The 17,708-nt window shown below is 43.2% G+C and overlaps 1 protein-coding gene across 1 annotated transcript in view; it reads left to right on the plus strand.

Moving 5' to 3' along the window:
* The window catches only part of EXOC4 (exocyst complex component 4), a 408,492-nt gene that overhangs the window by 347,634 nt on the left and 43,150 nt on the right, over positions 1-17,708 (plus strand). Inside the window, exon 14 of the mRNA XM_056339463.1 lies at positions 7,362-7,540. Within this exon, the coding sequence (XP_056195438.1) occupies positions 7,362-7,540 (179 nt within the window). The remainder of the gene's footprint in view (positions 1-7,361; positions 7,541-17,708) is intronic.

Consider the following 17,708-nt stretch of genomic DNA (forward strand, 5'->3'; position numbering starts at 1 on the left):
CTGCCATTTGGCAAGACCTGGCCAGGCTGGAGAGCTGGCGGAGAGGGACCTCATGGAGCTCAGCAAAGGCCCGTGCAGGGTCCTGCCCCTGGGCAGGGACAGCCCCACGCACCAGCACGGGCTGGGGCTGCCCTGCTGGGGGGCAGCTCTGCGGGGAAGGGCCTGGGGGTTCTGGTGGGCAGCAAACTGCCCCTGGGCCAGCAGCGTGCCCTTGGGGCCAAGAAGGTCCCTGGGACCCTGCGGGGCATGAGGAGGAGCATGGCCAGCAGGGCGAGGGAGGGGATCCTCCCCCTCTGCTCTGCCTCCGTGAGGCCGCGTCTGGAGTGCTGGGTCCGGTGGAACTGGGCTGCCCAGTTCCAGAGAGACAGGGAACTGCTGCAGAGGGGCCAGCAGAGGCTACGGAGATGATGAGGGGACTGGGGCATCTCCCTGATGAGGAGAGGCTGAGGGAGCTGGGCCCGTTTTGCCCGCAGAGGAGAAGACTGAGAGGGCACCTTATGGGTGTCTACAACCATCTCAAGGGCGAGTGTCAGGAGGACGGGGCCAGGCCCTTGTCAGGGGTGCCCAGCGACAGGGCACGGGGCAACGGGCACAAGCTGCAGCACAGGGAGCCCCACCTGAACAGGAGGGAGAACTTCTTTACCGTGAGGGTGCCAGAGCAGGGGAACAGGCTGCCCAGAGAGGCTGTGGGGTCTCCTGCTCTGGGGACATTCAGAACCCCCTGGACGTGACTGTGTGCAGCCCGCTCTGGGAGAGCTGCTTCAGCAGGGGCTGGGCTGGGGGGGCTCTGTGAATTACTTCCACTGTTTCTAAAAGGATCAACGTGCTGTGAACTTCCCATTCTCTAAATAAACAGTCTGTGGAAGCCCAGAAACCAGAATTGGGAATGAGCTGGAACAATTTGCGCTGGACCGTTAAGTCCTTCCCTTGGCACAAAGGGAGAGCCATGGTGGCAGGAGCATAGTGTTCCGGTTGTACCTACGGGTAGGGTGGTCTTTCTTTGTTTCACATCTCTGGGCAGCCAGAAGGCATTGGCCAAGGATTTCATTAAAAGCTGTATCTCAGGTTGTACCTTCTGCTCTCTGGTGGGTGTTTTTTGCAGTGTTTGGTTTGGAGCTTTCCAGTATATTTGTTCTTTGGGCTGTCTTAGTGTTTTTTCTGCTGCGTGGTCCTTTTCTGAAGCTCTGATGTTTTATGGAAGGCTTTTCCCTTTCTTTACCTCCTAGCTTTCCCTCCCATTCTCACTTGCAGGTTTTTCTGTATCTCTTTCCTTGGGTCTTTCTCTCTCAAGAACAAAAGATCTCCTCCAATTTCTCAGGCTCTGTTTAATATATTTACAATATTTTTAAAGGGTGAAAGGATGATTTTGTAAGATTGGCAGCAGACTAGACCTTTTTTCCCTCTACTGGGACTTTGAATCTGAGCATACCGTAAGTATGTGTCAATTCCATTTGATGACAGTCTTGTCCTTTATGTGAAATGGGTTTCTAGATCTCTTTTTTGGATCCTACAAGAGAATGTGCCTCTTCGTGAGCGCAACTGACACTAAACCTTATTGCTATCAAGAGAGGTGTAAAAATGAGTAAGCACCTGAATCTTCACAGAACACCTTTGTATCCAAGAAGTTTCCTTCTGTCTTTGCCTGTCCTGTGAATGCAAAGAAGTTTCAGAGGATTTGGGCTGGATTTGGGTTTTTTTGAAGATTACATATATTTTGAACCTGAATCCAGGAAGAATCTCCCGGCTTCCGTTTTATTAATCCTACAAATTGCATTGTGTATTGAAATGAGTGCAGCAATGCCCAGCTCTTCCAACATACTTTAGGTAATGTCTATGCCTCTAAACTGTGTAGCAGGGATGGAGGGGGAAAGCACAGCCGAAACATTGAGATTCAGCTTCTCCACAAAGATGTAATAACAGCTCCTGCTTTAACAAGATTGCATATCACTAAATCACATCATTAGAGCTACACAATGTACTCCAAGACACTTCCTTGTCTGCTGTGATAAATTGTATAATAGCAACTTAACAAGACCAGAATATTCAAATAAATTTAAGTGAGAAGATGTCGTGTGATGTTACTGTTTAAAATCGTCAGTTAGCGATGTCTGCTTTTTGACAGTGTTGTGACCTCTCAGCAGAGATTTGGAGCTGCTGGGGAATGCTGGTGCTGATCACGCCAGTCCCTGATAGAGATGCACAAATTGTTGTCGAAGCTTTGCAAATCCCAATGAACCTCAAATCTGGGTCGGTTTTAGGATGGGCTAGTTCTTCAGTCCTTTAAAGCCAAATACCTTAGGTTGGCAGGGTGAATTTATATCCACTGAGGATCCTTTGCAGAAGCTTTTCATCAGGACTACAGTGCTGTTTGGATGTGCTGTGAAAAGTGTCTTCATGTGCTGAATTTTTAAAATACCTTCAGGTGCTGAATCTTTGAAACAAGTGAAACGGTATCTTCTGCAGGATGATGGTTGAGCTGGGGTTTATTGTTCTTGCGGCAGTAAATGATTTCAGTGGGCTTCCCTTTGCAGAAAAAAACCTACGTGGGTTATTTGTTTTGGTGCTTGCATGATTCTTTATTATAGTCAAACAAATTCTGGTGCAAGATGAAGAAACAAACCACCTTTTCTCTCTTTGCTTATAAGTAAGAACATAATGGGAATTTCTTCAAATTAATCAAGGGGAAACCTGTCTGCCTGAGTAGTTTCTATATACAGTTTTTAATATGGTCTCCAGGCTGACTCTATGATTCACACGCAGGAATAGAAAATAAATGGGTTATATGAATTTCTATACGACAGAAATACATAGAAAAATTTACTGATCCAAAAGAAGCTGCAAAGGTGCAATGAAACTGATGCGAATTCTATTATTACAATCTTTCCATTAGAATGTGTATCATGTTTTGAGACTGTATATGTACTATACGTATTTTAAGTGCTTTATATTAGGTAGCATATTGAGTTGTTATATGGCAAGCGTTTTACCCAGTAATTGCTTTCAGTAACATTTTCATGGATGTTCAATATATTGTGGTTTTGGTACAACATCGTGACAAAGCAGTAATCCTTGTTTTGTGAGCTCTTCCTACAGTATTTGCATCTTTGTCCTGTTCACACTTTAATAGATATTTTTAGGGTATTTCCTCTACAGCCACAGCTCTGCCTGCTACTCTTAGCTGCGGTTTAAATTAATTTTGTTGCTTCCCCTCTGCAAGCATCTGATGCTCAGTGGAAAGCATTCCTCTGAGGTCTGCAGTTGAGAGGGTGTGAGAAAGGACAGGAGTGTGTTCCTGGGGAGGCTCCCAGTGGGCTTGCTTGGTGTGTGTGTGTGTGTCCCACCTCCTACAGCTCCATGCACCCTCCCAGCAAGCTTTTTCCTCGGTGTTATCTGCTGAAGGGATAATTGACACTAATTTCTTGGTAGAGAAAAGGGAGAGGAGCAGTAAGTGAACGTAAAGCTGCTGCCAGGGGTACCTCAGAGACCTCCTTCCTCATTCTGCAGTATTGATGTGGACACTTGGCTGCTGTTCAGCCCTGCTCTGTCACGGTCCGAATGCCTTAAACGTAGCACAGGTCATCTTGATTTATCACACATGCTCTTCCCTGGCCTTTCTTCCCTTGCATACAAGTTTCCCATCCTCTCATGTATATGCTAAAATACGGATGAGAGGAAGCCTCGTATATTCTCATCAGTCTCTCTGTTTCCAGGCAGTTTAGCTCAATAGGTTGTTTCATTTTATTAACAGCTCATCACATAAAAACATCACCGTTGCTCTTGGTTGCTGGAGGAGAGGAGGGGGGAGCCAGTCTGCCTGCATAAGACTCCTCTGGAGAACCAGCCTCTCCCCATCCCTGCTGGTACCATGCCAAAGATGCGTTTTGCATCCCATACGGTATCCATAGAACAAGGTGGATCTAAGGCTGACAGATTGCTGGTCACTGTGTTTGGAAAGGAACAAAAATAGAGAAATCAAGATGATTCAACAAAGTGAAACAGAACAAGGTACTTAGTTAATCCAAGGATTAAGCTAGCACAGCCAGCCTGCTCTGACAAAGCGGAGATTTAAGTGAGTCCTGTTGCAGTGCACACAAATCCCGTGGGAATCGAGTCTGAAGGGCAATGAAGCGGTGTGGCACCAGCATCAGATATTGGTGTAAGGGAGCATGAGCTCCCACAAAGAAACAGCTGGACAGTGAAAAAAGGCACGTGAGTTTGCTTTATTCGCAGTGTAGTTAATAAGCAATATTAATTCCATCTGAAGCGTGGGTATATTCACAGCTGAATTAATCACAGGAGACTGGAGCATTGCCTTTTGTTACAGATCTGTAAAACACAGTTATGAACTGCTTGGTTATGAGACTTTCTAAAATATATCATCTATGTGGCTGGAAATTTCCATCTTTGGGTGCTCATCAAAAGATGGAGGATCTTTTATTGTTCTTGGAAGCTTTGGCAAGGTCCAAAGCAAACTGCTTGGGTAAGGTAAGATGGGATTTGAATTTTCAAAAGCATGGTAATTCAAACCCAAGGTGCCCACTGAACCATCAAAAACTCATAAATTAAATGCAGAAGGTAGCTGCAGAGCTCTTTGTATGTGCTGGCTCTGTCTTAGATACACGATTACAGATACAAATGTGACAAGTATTGGCTGAGAAACTGTATGGGTATCAAAGGTCTAAAGATGCTAATGTAGTGGAGGTATTCAAAAGAGCAGAATTAAGGTTGGATATTCAGTTGATCTGGGGTTTTATATCCTTCCAGGTAAGTGTTTAGCCTTGCAAATTTAATAAAGACAAAGAAAGGCATGTAGTGAATATTCTTTCAAGCAGGCATCCAGAACACAAGCGAAAATTTCCTTCATGGAGACGTTTGCTACCAGCAGGTTTAAATTGAAATTACAGGAATCCACCAGAACTCTCTAAAGTTACCTTCTAAGAGGGAGTTATTTGCTGAAGGTTGTCTCCACTTTAAGTTTCAGTTTGTGTGAAAGTAAATTGGGGTTCTGCAGTCAAAGATGTGTATTAAAGAAAACAAATATATTTGCAGCCCTTTTGATAATTTTTTCTGTTGTTTTAGAGCAATTAGCAGAATCACATTGATCTCAACAACATTTTAGAGTATAGCTTCCCATAGAAGATCTTATTTGTATTCCCTCCAGGAGCAAAAATAGGAAATACACTGTGCTTTGTATTATATAGATTTTTCCCAGTCTGTCTGAAAGCATTGTATTATTCATGCACAGGCTATCCATCCAAAGCGGTGCCAAAACCGTTTCTCTTTGCATGTGGGAAGGCAGAAGAGCTTTCCCCGCAATAAAACTGAATTTGTAATCACGGTTGTGGGCAGCAGAGTGGTAGTGACTCCTCACTGAACAGCTCTCAAATTGTGGTTCCCAAAAAAATGCTTTTTTGACGGCATTTTGTATTGGAAAGCCATGTTAATGAAGGTAGAAATTCACCAAATGTTTCATTTGTTACTTTTCCAAGTGATGGATGCAGTTGCCAGAGAGATTTGGTAGTCTTAAGTCAACAGGAGTGTTTTGGTTGGAAGGGAAAAAACATTTCTATGAAATGTCTCCTGCTCCACGGGAACAGATGAGGGTATCCGAGTGTTTATAGGTGGGTAAAGCAAAGTGAGGTGTCTCATTTTTGCTGTAGAAGTCAATAACGTGTTTTACTTGGAAGAATGATCATGTTTTGCTGGGGAAAAAAAATGGTCTAGCCTGGCCATGATCTTGTCCACCTGCTTCAACCCTGTATTCACCTTCAAACGTCCATTTGGACTTCAGATGGGTCACTCAACTGTCCTTACTCCCCAAATCTTTGTAGCCTCTTACGACTGTCCAAGAAATGCCTGGTCAGGGAAGCTTGTTAAGGGCTTTCCTAAAGTTCAGAAAGGATTTAATGTATTTTCAATAGCCAGTATTGATCAAAATTAACCCTGTCTTATGGAGAGGAAGAACAGCTGAATTACCACTGCATACTCCACTGGAGTTGGAGATGTTTCTGTGTCTCAGTCCTGACACAGCCAACAGATAAGGATTCCTCCCAAACCGCAGTATGCGGGTTACAGCCTAAGGCAGCATATTTTTTATTGTCAGCAGAAGAAAATCCTCGAAGAGATTTTTTTAATGAAGGCTATTTTTGTCTTTTGCCTTTAATGAATTCAATTGAGCAATTTAAAACCATTTCAGGGTTGGTTCATTTATATATTTTTTTCTGAAGTGACAGTGAAGTCCCAGGGACATGCTGGCAATAAAACTGCTTAGATAGTATATAAAATGCCACTGATGGGATTATTTTGCTGCAGCTCGTTGCAGCTATTATGCTCAGCAGCATGATTCCTCATTGTAAGTTCATAAAAGAGCTAATGACAGGAAGTGGAGATTTGCAAAGTTGAATGAAAGTGGAATGCAAATTCATAACAAAAAGAGCAGCTAATGATGGGAAGAGTGTACTGAGGACCACGGTAAATGTGCCATCACTTAGAGTCTTTCAACGAAATGCACTTGGCTCCAGCCAGGAGCTGTTGTAATTAGATGTAGAAACCGTGTCCTGATTTTCTCCATCCTAAAGGTACACAAAAAGTCATGCCAGAGTCTCCTCTTTCACCTGCAAAAGCAATAAGAATATTTGCCTTGCAAATAGGACATAACTAACCATGTTCTCCATGAAGACGAGTGTTGGGAAAGTAAAATCTGAAGGCAGAGATAGAACATAACAGTGGAGTGAGCAGTTACACACCTTGAAAGAACTTTTTTCGGCTTTTTGGTAAACACCTTTGTTTTTTCAGTGAACACGTTTTTCTTGGTCATCTTTTTTCACCAGGTGCTGTGTCTGTGCAGGTAAAATAATGCACGGACTGATACTCAAAACCATTTGTCACTTTGTCATGATAACCCATCAGGTTTTACAGATTTCTTTTGATAGATGTGTGAAAGAAAAATGAATCAGAGATTGGAAAAGTTCATTTTCGAGGAAAGGTTAAAAGAACTGCATGTGTGTTCTTTATACATATCCCAGGGAGACAGAGAAAGCACCTGCATGTCTCAGCAAGGTGTAAATGCTGGGTGGGGGTAAGAGGTGTGGGAGTTGACTGAGATGAAGTTTGTAACTATGAGGAATGAGGTGAAATTCAGAGATTGTAAGTGCAAGGAGAAGGACAGGAAAAAGCCTCCCTGAGACAGAGGTCTCATTCACAGTAACAAAACTTCAAAAACTCCTCCAGACAACATTCTTGAGACCCCACACTGGAACAGTTCTACATTGGCTGGCTTGACCTTCTCCGTGGTGTAACTGATGTCTCTCCCTTGCTGTCCCGTGCTGTATTTCTGAGGGTGGCTTTGGTTTGCATTTCAGGGCTGCTTTCGGCAAAGAATCAGAAGTTCTCATTGGCAACCTGGGAGATAAACTCATCCCTCAGCAGGAGATCCTGCGGGACGTCAGTGACCTGAAGGCCTTGGCCAACATGCACGAGAGCCTGGAGTGGTTAGCAGGTCGCACCAAGGCAGCCTTTTCCAACCTATCAGCCTCCCAGAGTAAGTAGCTCCCATAGGAGAACCTTTGTCTTATAAATGAGAACCAGCATAAATATGCAGTTTTAGTGGAGATGGGCATCTTTGTTCTTGATTTCAAAATGGGTTTATGTCAAAGAGAACAGAAAGCAAAGCAGCTTCATTCCTTTCTTCGTAGTAAATGCTGTGGTGTGACATCTACTCAGGCTGTGGTGGGTACCATATGAGGGTGCCAGGAGCATCACTTCTAGCATAAGCTCTGAAGGGTCTTTCAGTGTTTGAGCTTTTCAGCTGTCCCTGCTAATGACATTGCACAGGAGAAGGTATCAGTGCCGAGACAGGTTTCATTTTCTTTAAAGCATCGCTAATTCGCTTAATATTTAAAAATATATGTGTATTATAAATTCACTAGAGAAGCTGAACAGCTTTTAATGAGGAATGCCCTAACATGCATGGCACTGGGGCACCAATGCTCAGCCTGCAAAGGCAGAAGTAACACTCAGTGAACTGAAGTGCCAAGAGGGCAAAGACAGGGGAGCCTGGAGACCCCACTTCTGCTCCTGGCTGTCAAGGATTGCCCGCACTACTTTTGTGAGATCATTTCACTTCTCTGTGCTTCAGCTTTCGCTCCATCCCCCAGGGAATAGTGATTTATTTTTTTTCTGTCTGGAAAGTGATAGAGACATGATTAGTGTTGCTTCTCTTCTTATCACTGTCATTGGTGTTGTCAGCACAGAGTCACGTTCAGAGGAGGGCTGTGGCTGTGCCCCTGAAGTAGAGCTCGGCATAAACAGATCTCAGCTCTGCTGCTTTCCACTGACACTTTTCCACTGTTACTAATTTGCAAGGGGTCACCTATAGCTCAGCTGACATGGGGTTAAGCTTTTCCGAGGACCAGGAGTCTAGGTCTCACCCGCCTACCCAGACGTTGCCAGTAGCTGTCCTGTGTCACAGGCTGAAGCTGGGGAGGTGGCCATGCATTTGTTAGAGCACTTCGTATTACCCTAGATCCCTGTAATAAAATACTGTGTTTTACAAATATTGAACATCCCCTGTTGTTGAGGGTTTATATTAAATGCAGCTGCCTGGGGTGTGGAAGGAGGCATCTACACTTCGTTGTAGATGAGGAGCAGAGGAGAAGAAAAGCATTGCACAAAAAAGTTCGCACAGCTTGGTAGGATCCCGAGACACATGGGGATGCGGTGAGGATGCACAGCATTCCTGCCTTTTCTGGGAAGTGATGGGGGAAGTCTTCTGGTGCTAAAGTTGTAGTGTTATATGTCCATTAAACTAATTGTCCTTCAACAGCAGAGCATCTCTGGTTGACTGACAACCTTTCCTATGGCTTATAACTCTGCTTTAGAGCAGGACCTTTAAACTCCTTACTCCAGATGACCACAACCAGTTTGTCAAGATCCAAAAGGATCAATAAGATTATACAATCAGCTAACAATTTAAGACCCAGAATACTACAGGTAACTTCAATATTCCTGTAACCCATACTTTGAGTTCTCAATACCTGAGTGTCAAGAAGAATTACTGTGGTCTCACAGAGTGTACTTTAGAAGATTAAAAGAAATAAAAGAAAAGAAAACAAAGGCAAATGGAAAATGCTATCAAAGTTCAGTAGCCAAATATTTATTCACAGAACTTCAGTTACTGGGAGAGTTCTTGGGGCTGAGGCGTTGTGCTCTGACAGTCAAAGTTGTTAAAAATAAAAACATCATTTATAATTTCAGTTCTGGTTGAAACTCAATTTTTTTAATAAATCAATTTTGCCAAACATTAAAGGGCATGAGTATGACTTTCAGGCTTCTGAGAGGACGTTACATGCAGCAGTGAATAAACATAAAAGTACGAAGTGTAATATTTCACTTGGCAGCATCCTCCTGACAATAAAAAATCATCTTCCTTTGTAATAACTTTATACCAATGCACTAAAATGTCTGTACACAAGTGCCAGGAGTATCTGAAACAAGAGGAAGAACGTGCAATGTTAGGAAATGATAGAGGCTTTTGACCTCATGGTTATAAATGAAACCTGGTGGAATATATCTCATAAATGGAACATCAATAGAGCTGACTGCAATCTATATGGGAGAAGTAAAAAGTGATGCCGTGGGGCAGAGGTGGTGGTATAAGTCAGATGTATTTACAAATCCAGCAAGCTACAGTGATGTACAGGGGAGTGCAATTCTTTTGGGGAAGAATATGAAGAGTAAACAACAGAGGAAAAATGAGATGAGATGTCTCTTTCCATCGCACCTGGGCAGGAGGATGAGAGCAATGCAAATGTGCTTGGACTGCGCTGAGAGGAGGAAAGATTACATCTACCTTTTGTTTCAAAGATTCATACAATGTTAATGCCATAACATTCAACTGTCATATGGTGACTTGTTTTCTGTTGTGGTTTGATCATCTGAATTTCTGAGCATGTCATTGCTGGAAGCCACAGCATGATAATGAGCATTGGGGGAGGGAGAAAGGGAAATAACTGACCTAAAGTAACGCTAAATAAAGGGAGGCTGTGCCACATGCTGAAGCTCACCAAACTCAGATTCACATCACCGTCAATGGAGCCAGCTTTTTTTTTTTAAGACATGCCCACCTGAAACCCAAGCATTCTGGTTCAATGCAGCTCGAATCCATGGTTCATCATATGCAAGTCAACGGGCCATTAGTCACCCAGCTCGCTTTTTGGGTGGCTGACTTTGGGCAGATGGCAGTTGTTACATTCCTTTGAGCAACTTGTCTTCTGCTTTGTTTTTCTCCTTGGACTTGATGCTACATTGAAGTGTCTGTTCTTGAACAAGAGCACTGACCACATTAACTGTTAGCAGTGGTGGGGGTTTATCTTCCGTGCTTACCACATGTTGGCCAATGCATGATGAGAACTCACATCCAGATCTTTGATTGTTTGTTTCTCTGTTCTGTCCCAGCAACTTGAGATTGAATCTTGCTTCCACTCAGGGCATCATCAAAGCACTTGGTGAGTGACTGGGATGAGAATTTTCTGTGCGGTGCCAGAAATACCGTAATCTCCAACAAGTCCATGACATAGTGGTGGTGGCCCTGTATTCTTTTCTGTAGAAAGTCGGTAGCTTTTTCAGCAAAGCTTCCTTGGCTGTAAACCAACTTTATAGCATATATAATAGCATAGCTAGAGGTATTCAGAAACCACAGGGTGGAGTTGGGCAAATATGGACATGTTTTGGGAAATCCTAAAAAGGGGACTACCTGTTGGTGGCTTTTTGGTTAGGTTGTCAATTGTCCCCTTCCTAGAGATAAAAATTCAATAACCTTTTGCTCTGAATGTGCCACAATCATCACTCATTTAAAAACAGTCTTGCTAATAGAGTGTTTTATCATGCTGGGCAGTCTCTGCCTTCTTCATTATTTAGTGTTTGCTAAGCTGATGGCTCTTCCATAGCTCTTCCCTTATCTGCACTCCTTCAGAATTGGATTTTATATTTTCCAAACCAGTCAGATATGACAAAGTCATTTTCTTTTGCTCTTGTCTTTTGAGGGAATATAAACTTCTTTTTAACAATAAGCATTGAAGGATTAAAGTTTCTGGAAGAAGACAAATTAACTGAGGAAGTCAAGTAAATTTTAAATCGTTTTTATATGAAAATGGAAGAAGGGTTTCCTCTTCTCTTCCTCTCCTTCTTCTCTGCCTTGTTATATGCAGATATTCCCTTGCCAGAGCTTCAGCCTTCTGAAGCCCTCTGAATATTTTACAAAGAAGGAATTATTATTCACAATGAAGGAGTTGGGACGTTCTTTACATTTTTAAGATGGTTGCATGCTGTGTGTAGGTAGGAAGGTGAAAGATTAGCCATTAGCTTACTGAGTTGTGGATAACCTTTCAAATTCAGCCAGCTGCTGGCATCTTGTGACTTCCAGGTTGTCATAGTCAGCACTTAATGACTGGCTGGCTTAAACATTGAGTTTGAAATTACTTTCTCATAGCCTGACATAAACCACAATTGTCTATCTCTTCTAGATGGCTTACTGTAAGAAAGCTTTTGAATGTGTACCATGTGTCCACATATGTTTATAGATCAGTAGATACTCTTGTATCCACCCAAAGATGTGCTCAGTGTACCATGTTCACTTGCTGCGTGTGCTTTCTCTTTCTTGTCCTTGATGAAGAATAATACCATTTTAGTACCTCAACAGCTTTATCTAGAAAAATAGGACTCCAGCAATAGTGTCAAGAAAGACACCTCCTCCTCTGTCATTGTCTTCTCCAGAAAAAGAAAATCTTTTTAGAAATGGATCCTGAGGCTCAATATTTAGTCAGAGTAAGGAGGTGCATCAAGAAGCCTCCTGAGAGGAAGCATTGGGTCAGGGGGGTATTGATATCAAGGCCCAAACAGAAACAGACTCTTGAGTGTTTTTATTGTGGGCTGTTTGTTGGCTTTTTGAGCACCCCAGGTCCTGAATTCATGCAGTTGGGTGAGCACCTTACTGTATCTGAAAACCACACACATACATGCATGCTTACCCTTTTTCTTGAAGAAGAGCTTCAAAAGCATGAAGGATTCAAAACATACTGTTTTTTAAAACCAGACCTAAACCAATGATTTCTTTGTCAGTTGTGACAGCTCTTGACTTTCAATACCAGCTCCTCCCTGTCCCCTAGTCTCCCTTGGAAGTTGGCACTGGAGCAAAGATTCCTTAGAAAGCAAAGATTCAAAGTCTTTGACACAAACCTGGCTTCAGCGAGACAGCAGGCTTATCCTGTGTCTGCAGTGGCAGAAAATAGAAGGTAAACTCTCAGTAATTGAGGAAAAATCTAAGTACACATTTGGAATTAACCTCTGCAGCTCAACCCTGCCTCCCTATGGGGAAGCACCCCAGGAGTAGAGGAGATGCATGGGAGACCTTCTCTGGAGGGCTCACCCCATCGCTGGGACTGCCATGCCCTTGAGGACATCTTAACCCTGCTGCTGTCAGCAAAGCTGTACCCACAGCAAAATAAACAGGATGAAGCTGTTTCTGTGCTACCTGCTTGTCACTCCACAGACACGAACTGCAATTGCTCACTGGCAGAGCTGAGTCTCCGCTCTGGTGATTTGCATTAGACACTGAGTTAATTACGGTGTTTGGTTAAGCCAGCTGCATGCGGGTTTAATGAGAAATGTGGAAGTGCCACGCTCCCTTTCCAAAGGGGGGTTGGCACAGACCATTGGCACACCATGACTTTCCAGTTCTCCCTCCCCTTTTCACACGAGCCGTATTCCAGGAGGGGTGGAGAGACAGCTCCAGGCAGGACCATGGTCTTCCTGCCCCTGCCTCTGCCACCAGTCCCACTGTGGCAGCTGTAAGTAGGGTGTTTAAGTGATGTCAATATGTCAAAGTGATGCAGGTGCCAATATGCAGATTGAGAGATAAATCACTCTTGTTCTTCCCAAGGAAGTCCGTTCCCATTGGATTCTTATCTTTCTTTTTGTCACCCATCTGAGCAATTGAAATCATGCTGTGTACCATAGAAAAAGCCAGCGTGGAGTTTGTTACTGGCACAAGCTTTACCCAGGAACTCAATGATTTTTGGTAGCGCTCTTAATTCCCACTGCCACATCGTACTGTAATCCTGTGATTTCCAAATTAGAGGCCTCAATCTCATGTGGGGTTGCAAACCAGGCAGATTTAATTGCAGAAGTGCTGAGAAGTAAAATCACAATGAGGACATCAACAATAAAGCTTAGGAGCCATCGGCTTCATCTGTTTACGTTGCAAAAAGAGCGTGGCTCTTTCCTGGCAGCTGGGTCTAGTTACAAACACCATCAGGGTGCTGTTCGATCTGTGTGTTTATTTAAGATGTTATAAAATGAGGAGATTTATTTAGGGGCATTGCAGTGTGTGCAGAGACAGTTTGCCCCTTCTGAAGTATCTAAAAAGTACAGCTTCTTAACTTCTTTATCCAGGGTGCTTCCAAAGCAGGTTATTTTCTACTGTTCAGGGATGCTTTCACCCCAGAATCAAAGAGCAATGGAAGATACCTTCACCACTTCTTCTACAGATGAGCAGCACTTCACCTCCAGATTTGCAGCAGTTTGGATAAGCTACAACTTCAAAATCGGAGGGGGGTGGGGATGGCAGCGGAAGGTTTGTACTACAGTTTTTTAACAAATACTGCAGCAATCTGTCACTGGCTGGCTCTTATTAATGCTAATGCTGAGAATTTGCATCACATTTTCTGACCATGGATCTCAAAATACTTTGAAAAGGTTAGTGAAGGCCATTATGGGATAAGACTATCCTGGACCACTTTGCACCCTGAGGGTCAGCATCCCCTTTTGCCTGGCTTTGTAAGCCTCCTCATACCAAAAAAGGCTTTGATGGCTAATAGAAAGCATCCTGCAACACTCAAGAAAGCAATGCCTTTTTAAATTGATGGTGGAGCCCCTTTATACCACTTTGCCAGAGTAAAGGAGCTATAATTTACTGTCACTTTAAGGCCCCTTTCTGCTGACAGGGTGGTGTAAAGGGGTCTCGGTACAAATGAAAATCAGGCTCAATGCAGTGGTAAAATTGATGCCTTTCATTTTGTAGTCAGGCCACACAGCGGTGGTGAACTTAGATGGGTCTTTGTGTTTAACCCCAGTGTTTCTAATGAACTGAATTCAGCTCTGAAATGGGGCTATACTTCAAGCTGGAGCTTGGGGTTTTTTTCTGTCACTGAACTTGTAACACGTCTTGCTGTATTGATTGCTCATGGGGAACTTTTTTTGTAGAGATCTATTAATAGAGAACCTTGTTTAAAAGCCAGATTAAAGATGATCAACATGTGCCTGACCTCACGCAGGAGAAGGACTTAGTGAATGCTGTTGCTTTATTATTGCAACAAAAGTAAATGTCTTTCTAAAACAGGAAAAGCTGCAAATTTCTAACAAATGCAAAACATCTGCCAATAACTTTTAAAAGATAAATCGTGAGTGCTTGTATTATTTGATGGTTATCTGTTGCTTCAATATAACTTAGTCTAAATGACAGCTTTCCATTTTAGCTGCTTAAGCAGTCTCATTTTCCAATGCTTTTTTTCCTGTTCCAGTAACAGAACAGTTGGTGCTCTTCTGCAGATGCTCAAAACATAGTCAGATCCCCTTCTTAGGTGCTCTGAACATTCATAGTATGATTATCCATAATGTCTTTTTCCATGTTATAGCTGTGCACACATTGATTGGAGATCTGGTGTCCTGGGGTGATCCTTCCCACCTCTGCCTTGCAAACTGTTTGATCAGGATCGTATTAACTCAGTTTGTGTCTACGATGTGTTTTACAGATGAACGCAAGTTCACCCCATCCATCCCGAGTTGGCCACAAGTTCACATGAATGTGGGTAGTCCTGCAGTAAGGTCAGGATGTCAAGCCCTGCACCTGGCTAGAGTGTATTAATTTGGTCTGGGAACGGCTGGTTCAAAACGATTTGGACACCTTCATTCAGATATAGTTGGTTTGGAGGAGAACCACAGGAAGCCAAAAGGAAAAGATCTTCTTGGGCGTCTTATCCGCAGTGCTGTGACTCATATCCACACGGCTCCCTCTGGTCAGTCCCACAGCTCAGCCTGTTCCTGCATTGACATCTCTGGGATGCTGCAGAGATGACCAATGTCATCTCCTCACTGCTACAAATCCCACCATTGCACATGCATGCTTGGGGCTGGTTTTTAATCAAGAAATGAGATACCTGCCTCGAGTCATGTATTTCCCCAGGTGGGACTCCCCTTGAGCAACGACAGGAAAGCTTTGTCATCCTCAGCCACAGTAAAATGTGGACCTGTGAAGTCCAAACCAAACCATCTGTGATCACCTGCTGACTAATTGCCATTTGTAGTTTTGATAGAAGCTACAAATGTACTCATATTTATGTTAAAGCTGCTACAAACAGGCTGGAGACTCCTAGCTAATATTTAGACCATGTGTTCAGCAGATGCATCATGTCACCTGGTGTTACTCCATACTGAATGGTAAAAGCCTAATGGGGGAACCAGTGTCAGAGTGCAGAGGCCTTTCAGAAGACTTTTGAGAGGGAATATTAAATATCCATCGATATCTTGACTTGGCTCTTGGGTTCATTGATAAAAGGCTCATAAAAGCTCTATCAGCAATACTGTTGGATGTGTTTTCTCCCAGAGAGCCTCCAGATTGAATGGATTGACCCAAGATATCAAAATGGGATTATTTTTTCCCCCTCTTAAGTGCTAATTCAGCAAAATTGTCTTGAATCCAAAAGCAAAGCTGTGTCTGTCGGTCTCTTAACACCAGCTGAAGCTGACCAGGATCTGAGCAGAGCTATTTAGGCCGCAGACGAGAGTCCAGCTGGTACCATCTTAGCTGAGTTGGGTTTTGGAGTATTGAAACCATGGAAAATTTATTTGGGACAGCAAAGTGTTAAGACTAACCTTCAAGACCAGCAGAAAACTGTTAACCTTGTGAAGACAAAATAGCTGTTTTGGCAAACCTGAGTATTAAGAGATTTTTTTTTAATAACTTTGGCAAAAAAAAAAAAAGGGGTCTGCTTTACTGAATCTCAGGGACTGAAACCATACAGTCATCAGACAACTGAAAGCTCTTGTTTTCTTGTCAAAGTGATCTCCTAGTGCCTTTCAGCGCCTTCTTTTTTTCCTTGAATGTCTGCAGCGAAGCTGTTCTTATGGATTAGTGGTTGCAGCTTTCCCCAGCCTCAATGCTTTACATCAAATATTTAATGGTTAGAAAATGAGATGTTGTTTTCCTGATCTGGATGCTCAGCATTTATGGTTCTTTATCTCACAGAATAGGCACACCACCGTGATGCAATCCCAGTATTGATCTGGTGCTGTGGGGTCAGCACTTAGCTTATCGTCATGATTACACTAATTACTCTTGTTCCATCTTTCTTTCCTCCCACCCACCAGCCTTAAACGCAGGGGACTGTCATGTAAATAAGTGACCTAATTAGCAGTGCTTTCAAACCATTTTACAATGAGGAACCCTCACGAGTGATACCAGCAAATCAAGGATTTTCTGGAAATAACTCCGAAGAGCTTGCTCTCCACTCCAGTTGGTTCAATGTGTTAGGATCTCTTCTGAAGAAAATGACTCATTGGTGTCAAAGATTAATAGCAGTAAGTCCACCTGCCTCTCTTTGGTTTGTTAGAGGTGGTGGCTTACCACACTGGGGAAGGGGCAAAATCATTTTCAAAACTCGGTGAGCGGGCCCAAAAGTATGGTCAATCATTGATGTCACCAGTGAGTCAATTCTCCACGGTGCATGGGCTATAGGGTCATTCTGTATTTGTGTGGGACTTGGGGGAAGTGACTCTTGAAAATCACAGAATCACAGAATCGTTTGGGTTGGAAGGGACCTTAAAGGCAAGGGACCTACTTCCAACCCCCCTGCCATGCGCAGGGACACATAACAGTAAATAAGCAGAAGTTGTGGAGAAGTCAGACTGTGAGTCTGATGCAGCTGATGCAAAATGTAACTGATGTTCCTGCTGACATTAAGGTCATCTCTGTGCTTGTCTCTTTTCCTGTGAGTAGATTCTGTGTGTTTCCCATCCGTCAGCCTACATTTGAAAACCCTTTGTTGTTCCCATGGATATTCATATTGACACTTTCGTCTATATCCTTCTGGACAAGGCTCATTCATTCTTGTTTGTCTTCCAGCACAAGCCTCTCTGCTGCTCCTCTTCTTGCTTTGCAAACCAATCTATTAAAAACAAAGAGCCCCCAAAACACTTTTATCTAATTGTCAACAGTCAAAAAAAGGGATCCTTAAGGTTTCTGCTGAACTGTATTTATTTTCAGTACTTTTCTTTACCTTGTCCCTGCCTCTTGCAAAGAAGAGCAGTTTTGCTCCTGGGCATCAGGACACTGATTTCAGGACTTCAGGACTACTGGTCCTTGCTCTTCTGGCAAGTCCAGTAGACTGGCAGTTTTAAGTCCCTGGGGAATATGTCCCTCTTTGGATGTCTACCCAGAGAAATTGTGCAATGATGTTTTGAGGGCATTTATTGCCAAGGTGCAGCTCAATACCGCCTCAATGGAGGACTCTGAGGAAAGAAAGGAAGAAGTTAAATTTATGCTTGTGTGTGCAAGGGAAATTAAGTGGAATCTCAGATGATTTTAAGCATCACTCCCTTTCTTGGCTCAGTTGATCCCTCCCTTAAAACATCTTGATCCCTCACTTTCTAGTTCC

This window comes from Falco biarmicus, chromosome 5, assembly GCF_023638135.1.
Source record: "Falco biarmicus isolate bFalBia1 chromosome 5, bFalBia1.pri, whole genome shotgun sequence".
Lineage (NCBI taxonomy): Eukaryota > Metazoa > Chordata > Aves > Falconiformes > Falconidae > Falco > Falco biarmicus.